Source organism: Misgurnus anguillicaudatus, chromosome 17 (assembly GCF_027580225.2).
Source record: "Misgurnus anguillicaudatus chromosome 17, ASM2758022v2, whole genome shotgun sequence".
NCBI classification, from domain to species: Eukaryota; Metazoa; Chordata; class Actinopteri; order Cypriniformes; family Cobitidae; genus Misgurnus; species Misgurnus anguillicaudatus.
The window spans coordinates 25,312,631-25,324,893 of NC_073353.2; the positions used below are offsets into that span (position 1 = coordinate 25,312,631).

Genomic DNA, 12,263 nt, shown 5'->3' on the forward strand with positions numbered 1-12,263 from the left:
TTCACTCCGCCTGGCTCAGCAGCTCTTCAAGAACAGCCAGAAAGCTTGTTTCATTAAGTTAAACTGTGCATCTACTAATGGCTCACAAGCCAGCATGAATATAAGCATGGGTAATTCATAAGGGTTAATATGGTGGGTAGTGTTGTCCCGTCTTCACCAGAATGAGTCCAAGTGCTGAGTCGAGATCTGGGCTTCATTTCCTGCTGCCAATGCCAGGAGTGAAGTGTACTGTAATAGAGATGTTTAAAGTATATCTGCTTTGCTTGCATTCCTTCATGTGCTGCTGCTAAAATAATAAGTGCATGGGTTACTTCAGGACAGCTCCATTTGAGGCTGAATCGCATTGTTTGGATTGGCTGGTTTCAAAAGGTTCCCTTTTTTCATAGCAATTCTGACAGGCACACTGTCCACTGTTAGTGCTTCACAGGACGTGTGGCAGATGCTCTTCTGATTCCTGAAGCATTGGGTTCATGGGTTTGATCAAAGGTTATAAATTCAATCCTCTTGAGAATACACACACATGCACACACTGATAATAATGTATTCCTTGAAAGCACGGTACTGTAAGTCTATTTGGAAATAAACATCTGCCAGATCCATCTTTTTTGTCATCATCTAGATTGTTAACACACACTGTAATTTGTGCTCAGTTTTATGAGTTTTCAACTTCAGAACAGTAATTAAAAACGTCAAAAAGTGCATTAAACTCATTGCCGCAGATGGCAACTCTTTTCCATTTTAGCGCGTTAAAATTTATGCTTGTCCCTTTCAACAAGAGAAATCCAAACAAACATGAGGAAACATGAATATTGCATTTCCCAAGATGCTTATGTGTCTATTACTGTGCCTTTATGGTGTTAAACATGGTAAATTGAGTAGACAGGGAAGAGAAACTGGCTCAGTGGGAGTGCTGCAACATCTCAACTTACCATCATTCAGTGGTGTAAGAGCTATATTAACTTGTAATCAGATTCCACCAGTTCATTAAAGCCGTCTCCTCATGCATCCTTGGATGTTGAGGGAGGTGGCCACTTTTCATGTGCGAGAGCGTCTGAAGCGGCGAGCTGTAACGAGACTGTAGCTTTTGTTCCAACACTCTGACGCCTGAGGGGGGTTTTCATAGAGAAGTGGATTCTGTTTGAAAGCCGTATCTTTTGTGTGAATATCCAAGAAGAGAGATGTCAGGGAATAGGGAAGAGAGCATCGATTGTGTTTGTGCATACAGTATGTTGATATGCGTGTGCGTATGTTTGTGCACATTTGCTTGGATAGCTCTGACCCATAGACTTGTAGCAGGTCACGTACAGTAGGTGACGCTGAACATTCTTTCCTATTTGCGGGTAACGGAAGCTCTGCAGGATATGTTTTACACCAGGCATACTGTTGGAATGTGAATGCACAACAAACAGATTTAAAGGTTAATATTTACGTGTATACGTTTGGCAATATATATGTGTTCCCTGGGAATCGAACTCATGACCTCTCATTTTAATTACAGTATTGCAAAAGTGGGGCAAACTTCATACTATTCTGCATTCTGTTCCGCTCTATCTCCAAATCCCTTGAGGTGTAAAATACCAGCCAAAATACTGACCAGATGCGTCTGTGTACTTTCTGACTTAAATCCGAACTGTTTACTAACTGCATACCATGACATCATTGCCTGTTCTGTTGCAGTCTGCGCTATTGTTCAGAGCGTTCTAGATCTGACTCGAATCCCGAAAAGGTGAGAGGAGTCACACGCAGCAGCTTTCTCATCCTTTTCTCTTTTTCTCTCTCTCGACTCGCAGACGCCATCAAAAACAGGATGTTAATGCTAGACGGAATGCCTGCAGTCCGAGTCAAAGCAGAACCTCTGGAATCTGAGAGAGGGGTAAGAGAACAGTTGTTTTTGATACAATTTCTACCCTCCCATCCACGCTGCCGTACAATTTCTTCACCCCTAACTCCCACCCACCCCCTCATGCTGATACCCCTAATTACTCCCAGGCATTGGACAGGAATGGTGTGTGTGTGAAACAGACCCGATGGAGAGCAGGGTTGTGGAAAGAAGACACAGCTGGAGCATTAAAGCTCCCCGGGCTCAAAGTCAGGGCCACTGCAGCCAGGGCAGCCATTTTGGCAGGGCGAAAGCACAGATGCTGTAGAAAGCCATTCTTTCTACTTTTTCTATCACATGTTCCTTGCCTAAATGCACGTGACCACAACTATCCAAACACACATCAGATTGACTATCATTAAGCACTTGCCTTAGAAATGCATAGCGTAGCATAAAACATTGATTGAGTGCCATGCAAGTCAAGCGATATTGATCAGACTCATTATAAGTATTCATTATTGACAGTGATGCACTACTTTGTGAACCGTTCACTAATAATTACTTGGTTAATGTACCAAAAAGCCAGTAGCAAATGCACACAAGGGAATGCAGATTTTCTTACTGCTTAAAAAAGTTTGAGAGCCAATAGTATGTCTCACAAATCAGAACATCTTAACAACACCTTGCTTGCTTCCTGCCAAAGGCTGTGAGACACATTTATCCATATGTGTCGAGATGCTGCCAAGCGGCAGGAAGTGAGCAACCTACACAATGCCTCTTTGAAGTGCATCTCATCGCTCAGACATGGCCGACATTCACGTGGCCACATGCCAGGGGCTTGCTGAGAACGGTTTGCCCCAGTTAGGCCTACAAAAATAGGCACGCAATAGCAAAATAGGCATTACAATTTTTTTATTTGAATGGTATTCAGCTAAGTTTATAAATTAGGAAAAAGATTGTGATATGTAGCACTATCATGCTATACAGTGACTTTGTAAAACAAGGTTTTGGTCTTATCTCCTGCGCTCAGATAGGAATGAAAAGATCAGTAAAGAGCGAAGGTGGAAACCACAGCTTTGAAAGCAAAAAACGTCTGCGGTTGAGGTTCGGAAACATTTGTTCAGACAAGGAAAAGGATCAGCATGCAAACAAAAGGTTTTCAGTTTTCACACACCAACCCAAAGCCTTTGATTTGCTTGGGGGTTTACGTGTTAAAGGAGGATGCATATGCTCCATTTACCGTAGTTTGCTACAGTTTCATCTTTCATCTCTCCACCACTCTAAAAACAAACAGTGCTAAATAGCACAAAAAGTGGTTCTTTGCTCGTAATCATAGAAGAACAATTTTTAGTGCTATAGCACCGATAAAGCACCTATGAAGAACCATACGGGGGCCATATAGCACCACTATAGCACCACATATGGTTCTTCATAGCACTATATGGTTCTACACAGGTGCTTCACTGGTGCTATATGCAAGGGTTCCCACAGGTCCTTGAAATCCTTGAAAGTTTGTAAATCTGGGGGAAAAAAATTCAAGGCCCTGGGAAGTTTTTGAAAATATACATACAGAGATACAGGTCATTGAAAGTGCTTGAATCTATTTTGTGCAAGAAGTTTTCTGGAAAAAAATCCATATTATTCCCTGTTCAGTGTAAGATAATATCATACAAATTCTAGACTTTTTAAGCACACATGCTAACCTGTTCGCTTTAAATGCTTATATCTTCTGGGTGCGAATGTTGATTCATACAAAAATGCTTTTTTTGCATAGTTGTGTGACAAATGAAAATGTCTCGGGTTACGTATGTAACTGTTGTTCCCTGAGAAGGGAACAAGATGCTGCGTCTCCCTTACCATACTTCCTGCGTCCCTGTAACACCGTCTTTGGCAATATTTCAGATAGCGATATACTTCCTGGCTCCCACGTCACCCAGTCTTTGTCGTTAAGCCTCACCATTGGTTGAATTTGATATACACATTCAGATGCACTTACCCCTGGACGCGTCCCCAAAGTGTCACCGCAGTGACGCAGCATGAGTTCCCTCGAAATGGAACTGTAACAATGTTTCTTGAAAGGTAACATGATGTAACCTTGCTCTCACTTGAAATGTGTCCCCACATTTAGTCCTTGAATTTGAGGGTATTGGACCTGGAAATCCCTTGAAAGGTCCTCGAATTTGAAGTTAACTATGGTGTGGGAACCCTGTATATGGCACTAAAAATGGTTATTCTTGATTACGAGCAAAGAACCACTTTTAGTGCTATTTAGCACCGTTGGTTTTTAGAATGTATAGATCACATACACGTATAAACGCTAATAGATTAACCAGTGATACCATCACAATAATAATGCGAGTGGCGTTCTTAATTATTGGCTGTTTTTGTGCTTCAAACCTGAGTTTGAAAACGATCTAACAAGCGGTTTAAATGCAGAATACATTGTAAAAAGAGGAGCTTAGTTTGAGAAGAAGGTTCATCTCTCTGGACCGCAAAGCCTGAGGCCACAGCGCCCGCGGGGGCCTCTCCCCACAACGTCCTATATACATGCACACAAACAAAAAAATACAAATGCAGTCTTAAGCCTCTTAAGCATACCCCGAAGGGTACATCACAGGATTCAATAGTGTCTGAATGAGAGTTCATCACAGAGGTTGATGTTAAATGCCTTATGCGCCTTTTACTAGGAAAGGCGTGAGAGCTCATACAGTTGGCATTACAGCGGCAGGTTTTTTTAATTGGGTTGAGAAAGTGAGAAGTGCGATGCTGATTGGTCATCAGGGACACCTCTCTTTTCTTTTATGCAACCCTCATTAGCAGGTTGCTGATTGCATGCTATGCAAATAGACTTTCACTCATTGGGTTTGATTACTACCATGTCTCTGCAGCTGTGCTGCATTTTTGAACACTAAATGTACAGAATTTGCTAAAAAAGTGAAGATCATTTGAATAAGGCGTACATGAAATTTCTTAAAGGATTAGTCAATTTTCTTAAAAAAATCCAGATATTTCCTCACCACCATGTCATCCAAAATGTTGATGTCTTTCTTTGTTCAGTCGAGAAGAAATGATGTTTTTGAGGAAAACATTCCAGTATTTTTCCCATTTTAATGGACTTAAATGGACCCCAACACTTAACATAACACTTAATTGCATTTTCAACTGAGTTTCAAAGGACTCTAAATGATCCCAAACGAGGCATAAGAGTCTTATCTAGCGAAACGATTGTCATTTTTGACAAGAAAAATAAAAATATGCACTTTTAAACTACAACTTCTTATCTATCTTCAGTCCTGTGACGCACTAGCGCGACCTCAAGCAATACGTCATCACGTCAAGAGGTCACGGATGATGTATGCGAAACTACGCTTCAGTGTTTACAAGTGTGGAGAAAGAGGACCGTTCCGATGTTGTTGTATGTCGAATGTTTAAAATGGTCCGCAAATGTGCATTTCATATATGTAACAAGTGACCTTTCCATGGCATTACGCAATTACGTGAGGTCGCGCTGGCACGTTACAGGACCGGAGATAGACGAGAAGTTGTGGTTTAAAAGTGCATATTTTTTATTTTTCTTGCCAAAAATGACAATCGTTTCGCTGGATGGGACCCTTGTGCCTCGTTTGGGATCGTTTAGAGTCCTTTGAAACTGCAATTTTAAACTGCATTGGGGCTGTTGAGTGTTGGGGTCCATTAAAGTCTATTAAAATGGGAAAAATCCTAGAATGTTTTCCAAAAAACATAATTTCTTCTCGACTGAACAAAGAAAGACATCAACATTTTGAATGACATGGTAGTTTGTAAATTATCTGGATTTTTTTAAGAAAATGGACTAATCCTTTTAAATCTGAAATTATCTAATCGTTCCAAATGTCGCTTGATAAATTTGTATGACTTGTATTTATGGAATGCAAAATCATTTATTTTGAATAATGTTTGGAGGGTAGTTGAATTAAACATTTTTTGGGGTGAACTATTTAAGTGTTTAAATCTTAAATGCAACCTTTAGGACTTCCAGATGGCCACCAAAAAACTGCCTTTAAGATATTTTCATAATCCCATAATAGACCCACCAGTCATTTGAGTAGAACTGTGAAAATGTTTCATTGTCCATTTCATTTCGGCTAAAAGGTGCTAAAAGAGGCATAATCACGATTGAAGCATTGTCATCGGCGTGAACGCACTTGCAGAGAAGAAACCCTTTGTTCAGATAATGCTGTTTTCATACTTCCCAGTCAATTCAGTATTGTTACCCTGACCTTTGGCTTATTTTTCCTGGCCTGTGACAATGCCCTTTGATCCCTGAATGACCTGACCTGAGTGTGTCATCATGTCAGCACATTTCCACTAAGGTCCAGTGTGCTTTTTTAGCATGCACCTAGTGGTAAATTGCAACGAACAGCTCAGTCAACAGCTCACCCCTCAATTTCGAAATGCAAAGAGAAGCTACAGTAGCTGCCACAGGACATACATGTCATTGACTGAGACAATGTACATGGCAGCGACTTCCATGCCAGGGTACCCGCAGTGTATGTAGATAAATCGTCTCATTCTAAAACTATAAAAACAATGCAGGTTATATGTAAGGTCTTTATACACCACTGATAATATAGTTATGTATATTATATTGCATTTCTGTTAAGAGATCCTTTAAAGAGATTCTTCTAAAACTCCCACATTGCACCTTTAATTGGATGTCACTTGTTTGTTTTTGGATTTAGATGCATTTTGTTTATTCACAGGTTAGCAATGCATAGAGACTCCACGCAACCGAATTAAAAATACTATGAACTCAGGGGGAAAAAAAGCTTTACTGCAGACCACTTAGTCCACATTACGGTAACATAAAGAAATGTGAGCATATAAACAAAGTCGAATTGCAGTTTCCAAGCAGACCGTTTATCACATCTGCCGCCCGCAATTGGAAAACTCTTTGCTTTGGTTTAATGAGCTGCTCCGTCATGATTAGCCGCCTGCTCAGTAGTGATCATTATACTGCATGCTTTTACTGCAGTGAGCAACGCTTCATCCGCTTGCGCACGGATGACGGTGCACTGTTAACAGATCCTGTTTCCGTTTTGACATTTTATGACTTGACAATTCACCCTGTATTTTTAACATACAATTTCCAGTTTTAAAGTTATATAATATACAGTGCTTAACAAATGTTAAAACCACAAATCTGACCCTTGAACTAACAGTACTGGTGATATAAAAAAAAATCTGTAATGATTATCACAGTAATGATCAGGGTAGTATTTGTTTTTTAATACTAAAATATTTTTTTTATTTTTTTTACTAAAAATTATTTGTTGTTATGAATGAATCTACTGTTTTACAAAAATAGTAAATGAAGGACTTTATTATTATTTTTTATTCAGATGCCCAATTACAGTTATTTACTTGTAGTCCTTAATAGAAAAATAATAGTTACGCTTGATTCATTTGTGACTTCTGAAAGAAGTTGAATGTGCCTGTTAAAATTTGGGTATGAAAACATAAATTTCATTCGACTTTTTTGTTCAAAATTAAAAACTCTCTGAAAAGGAAAGAGTCTTCATTAAAGCATTTCACGATGCTGGAAGGCCTTTAAGGATAAATAGACAGGTGGCCTAATAAATTTGTTAAGCCCTGTATATAAATAAAAACACAATACAGGTCCAAAATGCCCACCTTTCCATTGAAACATTAAAATGTAAATGCAAAATTACAGTAAATCTGGGTCATTCTTCATAGGCGGACACTACTTAAGTATTTTTTCTTTCTACATAAAAGTACATTTTCATGTATTTGTATTTTATCCGTGTTTTTCTTTGGAAAACATACATTCCAAAGCATATTATTATAATTTTTACTCCACTACATTTAATAATTTCAAGTTTTGGGTTTATATTTAATATTTAAGTACATTAAACTTCTAGTATTTTTTTGTACTTTTACTCAAGAAAGTAAAAGTACACAATTTTTATGTAATTAGGTATTAAATCAATCTTAATATGCAATATAAAAGGAATACACAGTATGATACTATGATTTAGAATATATAGTGAACATTTTTTAGTAAAGTAAAGTCATTTTTTCCCCAAGACGAACACTCTGATAAAGCAAAGATGCTTGGAAAATTTTCTCAAAGTACTCAAGTGTTGTCCGCCTCTGTCATTCTTACATTAGCAGAAGAACATTTATTCACCCATTTATTATGATGGTACTTGCACCACCGCTGTGAAAACAACAGTACTGTATGTCGATTTGGAAAAGGCACCATGCATCATTTATGCATCATTTGTTCTTGTAAACAACACACCACAAATCACTTTGTCATTCTTTTCACCTTTGACAATGATGTTGTAAATCTGAAAAAGAGTCAAGGAATGCAAATAGTATTAATATAAAAATTCTTCAAAAATCAAATTGTTTAGCAGATAGCAACTAGTACTGTCCTGTATGTTATACTGACTATAGTATTATTTTAAGACCAATATGCTATCATCAAGTGTTGTGTGTCTGTATACGTTTTGAGTGTACACTTAAAAACACACAAAAAACACCAGCAGTCATAAAAGGCACGTGACAAAGCCACAGCAGGTCAGGAGGTTTGGCCCATGTGGTATTTTTGCAGCAGTGAAGGACAGATTGATTAGAAAGTGTTGCCAATCAACAGCTGTACCTACTGAGAAGAAACACAACATGACAGACAAATCGTCATAAATCATCAGGGCTGAGCCACAGAGTACTTTTGCACTTATGTACTTTTCATTTTTGTTTTGTGTTTTTATTCATACAGTCACCCAGAGTGCACAGTTATCCTGATATGGAGGCCATGCCACTTATTCTCAGCAAAGTGAAGGCGGAACCTCCAGAAGATCTGCTCTCTCATGAGCAGTTCCAGACTCAGACCGAACCCGTGGACCTGTCCATCAACAAGACACGGACATCATCTCCATCATCCAACACCTCACCCATTACCTCAGCCTTCTCTCCGTCCTCTTCTTCATCATCGTCACCTTCAGTAATCACCTCGGTCTCCTCGGGAATGCAATCCGTGTTGACGCCCGGGCCCTTGGTTGGATCTCAAGGAGTTAGGGGCCAGCAATTTTTGCACATCATCCACCCCGTACCCCCCTCAAGTCCCAGTAAACTGCCTAGCCAGGTGCACCGTATCCCTGTGGTGGTGCAGTCAATGCCCTTTATGTACACCACAGCAGTACGCTCCCCCTCCACCATCAACTCCACCATCATGTTACCTCTACTGGACGAGGCCAAGTTTCATGGTAAAGGTGAGGAATGTTAGTTGCCATTATTTATGTGTTATTGTGATTTGGCCATATTTTCCATATAGTCCCTGTTAAAGGGATAGTTCACTTTAAAATGAAAATTATGTCATCATTTACTTATCCTCATGTTGTTCTAAACCTGTATGGATTTTTTTCTGATGAACACAAAAGACGACATTTTGAGAAATGATGGTAAACACACAGCAGATAGTGACAATTGAGCTCCATAGTAGGAATAAAAAATATAATGGAATTTAATGGTTACCATCAACTGTGTGCTTACCATCATTTATCACAATACTTCCAAAATATTTTTTCCCACTATGGAGGTCAATGGTCACTGTCTGCTGTGTTTGCCATCATTTCTCAGGGAATCTTCTTTTGTGTTCATCGGAGGGGAGAAATTCATGCAGGTTTGGAACAACGTGAGGATGAGTAAATGATGATTTTCATTTTAAAGTGAACTATCCCTTTAATTTTTGACATAATGCAGGGCTCAACGCAGTGGTTCAGGTTTTCACATGTCCAGCCAAAAATTTCACTGGCCCCACCAAAAAAGGATTTTTGTGTCACATATTTAAAATAATAATTCAAATGTCAAATAAAATTATATACATATACATTTTATTCATCATTGTTAAGACATTTGGCAATTTAAAGGGGCCATGGCATGAAAATCTGACTTTTTCCATGTTAAGTGTTGGGTTCCCAATGCTTCTCTAGAAAATGTTAAAAAGATCAACCTAGTTACTTAGTTTTGGTAAACCATTCTCCGCAAGCACGTGAAAAATTAGGTCATTGAAATTTGGCTCTCCTTTAATGTCATAAGGAGATCTTATTATAATAATACCGCCCCTAAATCTGCACTATCCAACCACGGCACAGCCATTTAGAGCAGAGAGAAAGAGAGAGAAAATAATTCACAGCACAAGTTTTAATTGCAACAAACCACCATCCTTGCAATAAGTGTTTGAATTTCATTAGCCCATTTGCATTTTAAAGGACACACCCAAAATGGCACATTTTTGCTCACACCTACAAAGCGTCAATTTTAACATGCTATCACAAATTATCTATATGGTATTTTGAGCCAAAACTTCAGATGTGTATTCTGGGGACACCAAAGATTTATTTTAGACCTTAAAAAAGTCCTGTGACATGGCCCCTTTAAATGTAATTTACATTTTTTTTTTTTACAATAATCAGGATTAACTGTGCACAGAAATGGAGAAGTTGTATCAAAGGAATCTGAATAATGAACCAATATTAATAAAACAGTAATAGTTAGTGTAAATGTTAATAATATGCTGTGTTATGTCTCTCGATGTGCTTAAATTCTCTTCATTCATACATCTCGCCATTAAGTTCAATGGACCAGATGAAGGGTTATCGCCAACACCGTGCACACTATGTGCTGTCGGCTTTTTTTCATGAGCTTCGAGGTTTTGTTTACAGTAGGCTCCCGACTTTACCTGGAAACTGACGGTAAACTGTGCAAAACATTGCATTGTTTCTTTCATCATGTCTTACACAAGTAAATGTCTGCTTCCAAGATGTTAAATAATTACGTTCATTCATTGGCCTCATAATTAGAGGGCGCCGCCGGCATCGTAACATCTCTTTGCTCTACCAGCTGACGTAACATGCAACAGTGTCCACAACAACCAATTAGGTAGGAGAAACGTCATGACATTGCTGAGAAGTTAACGTTCATGGTGCTCGATTGTAACATTGCATAAGAATACATACAGAAGAAACGGCCACAGGCAGAAAATATATTTTAGTGACTAAGGGCGACAATACTGTTTACTGGCCTGAGCGTCTCTCACGCTGGCCCCTGAGAGAAAGCAAATCAGCTGCATTGGACAGAAACAAAAGCCGATAAGTCGTCTTTGCATTCACATCTGTTTTAGGAAAGACTAACTTCAGACATTAGACACCAGACAGCATTACTTAGCCCTTCTTCACAGAAAAACACTATAGTACTCATAATCACTAGCAGATATGGGGCTGATTATCCTCAGCTGCCTGTGCACTAGCGTTAGGAATTATGCGCTTTGTCAGGCGGTGCACGCAGTCTGTCTGAGCCTCTGAAGTGCACACTTCAGGTTAAGCGTATAAAGTAAAACCCCTTGTAATAAAAAGTCAATAAAAACAAACTTCTGCCCCGTTGCGGGGTGTCTCCAGGCAGTGTTTTATGGCAGGATGAAAGTGTTTCCTTCTTTAAAGTTTGGATCTGATCTGTCATATGGTCTCAAGTCCAAGGAAAGAGTTGTCGAAAGGTCTCGGCCTCTTGCCACATGCCCTAATCTGATGCACACATCTCGCACGCTGCCTTTCTAAGTTCTCAAGCGCTTTACTCTAGAGCTGATGTTTAGAGTCGGTTTCCTGTAGGGCTAGTTTTATTTCTCTGGCACCGATCCACGATGCTCTGGGTGTTGCTATCAAATAGTGTTCAGCCCAAGCAAAGGGCACAAGGGAACTGTTTGTTGCTAACCTCTTGTTTATCTGGGAAGGTTTTCTGTCCCAAATGGTTGGGCAGGGTTGGGTGTCCTGCTAAGAGAAGGATTTAAGTGCTGGGTGTCTCTCTCTCAGCTGGAGGGGAGGAAAGAGAGGAAAAACAAGGTTTGCATAATGGGGTGGGACGGATATTGAAGATGGGTGGCAGCGTGAGCAGTCAGGCACATAGCAACATGGACTCCACCCAGAAAGCACTGGAGCAGCACAGAGGAAATGGGGTCAGGCCTGGGTGGGGTCCACTTGGGTAGAAGACTGCGATATGCTTCTCATGATAGTGCTCGTCTGTTGCATTACTCTTACGGTAATAGTGAGCTACTCTGTTACATTGCTTAAGTACGGAAGTATGTTAAAGGCTGTTTAAACACACACAAGTAAATAAGCACCAATAAATGTCTCTGTCATGGGCAGTGACAGCTGGAAACACAATGGACACTGCACACTTTTACTTGCATGCATACTCTCGTACAGGTTGCCAGGGGGAGGTGGAAAGGGGGTGTGCCCTTCTCCAAAGCTCTGTCTGTGGCAGTTACCATGGAAACAGGCTATGGCTGGAAACAACAGGAGAAAGAAATCAGGGGGTTTGCTTCGCTACCTCTTGTGAACTACGCTTTTGTCATTGCCTTTAAATTGACATTTAGGTGAATAACTTT

The 12,263-nt window shown here is 39.7% G+C and overlaps 1 protein-coding gene across 3 annotated transcripts in view; it reads left to right on the top strand.

Moving 5' to 3' along the window:
* Nucleotides 1-12,263, top strand: part of klf12b (Kruppel like factor 12b) — a 47,018-nt gene that overhangs the window by 16,174 nt on the left and 18,581 nt on the right. Inside the window, exons 2-3 of one of the 3 annotated variants that reach the window (XM_055215287.2) lie at nucleotides 1,791-1,873; nucleotides 8,604-9,090. In XM_055215287.2, the coding sequence (XP_055071262.1) occupies nucleotides 1,808-1,873; nucleotides 8,604-9,090 (553 nt within the window). In that variant the 5' untranslated portion in view covers nucleotides 1,791-1,807. Of the gene's footprint in view, nucleotides 1-1,790; nucleotides 1,874-8,603; nucleotides 9,097-12,263 lie in introns of all 3 variants that reach the window. The other 2 variants (XM_055215285.2, XM_055215288.2) reach the window with 2 other exon arrangements.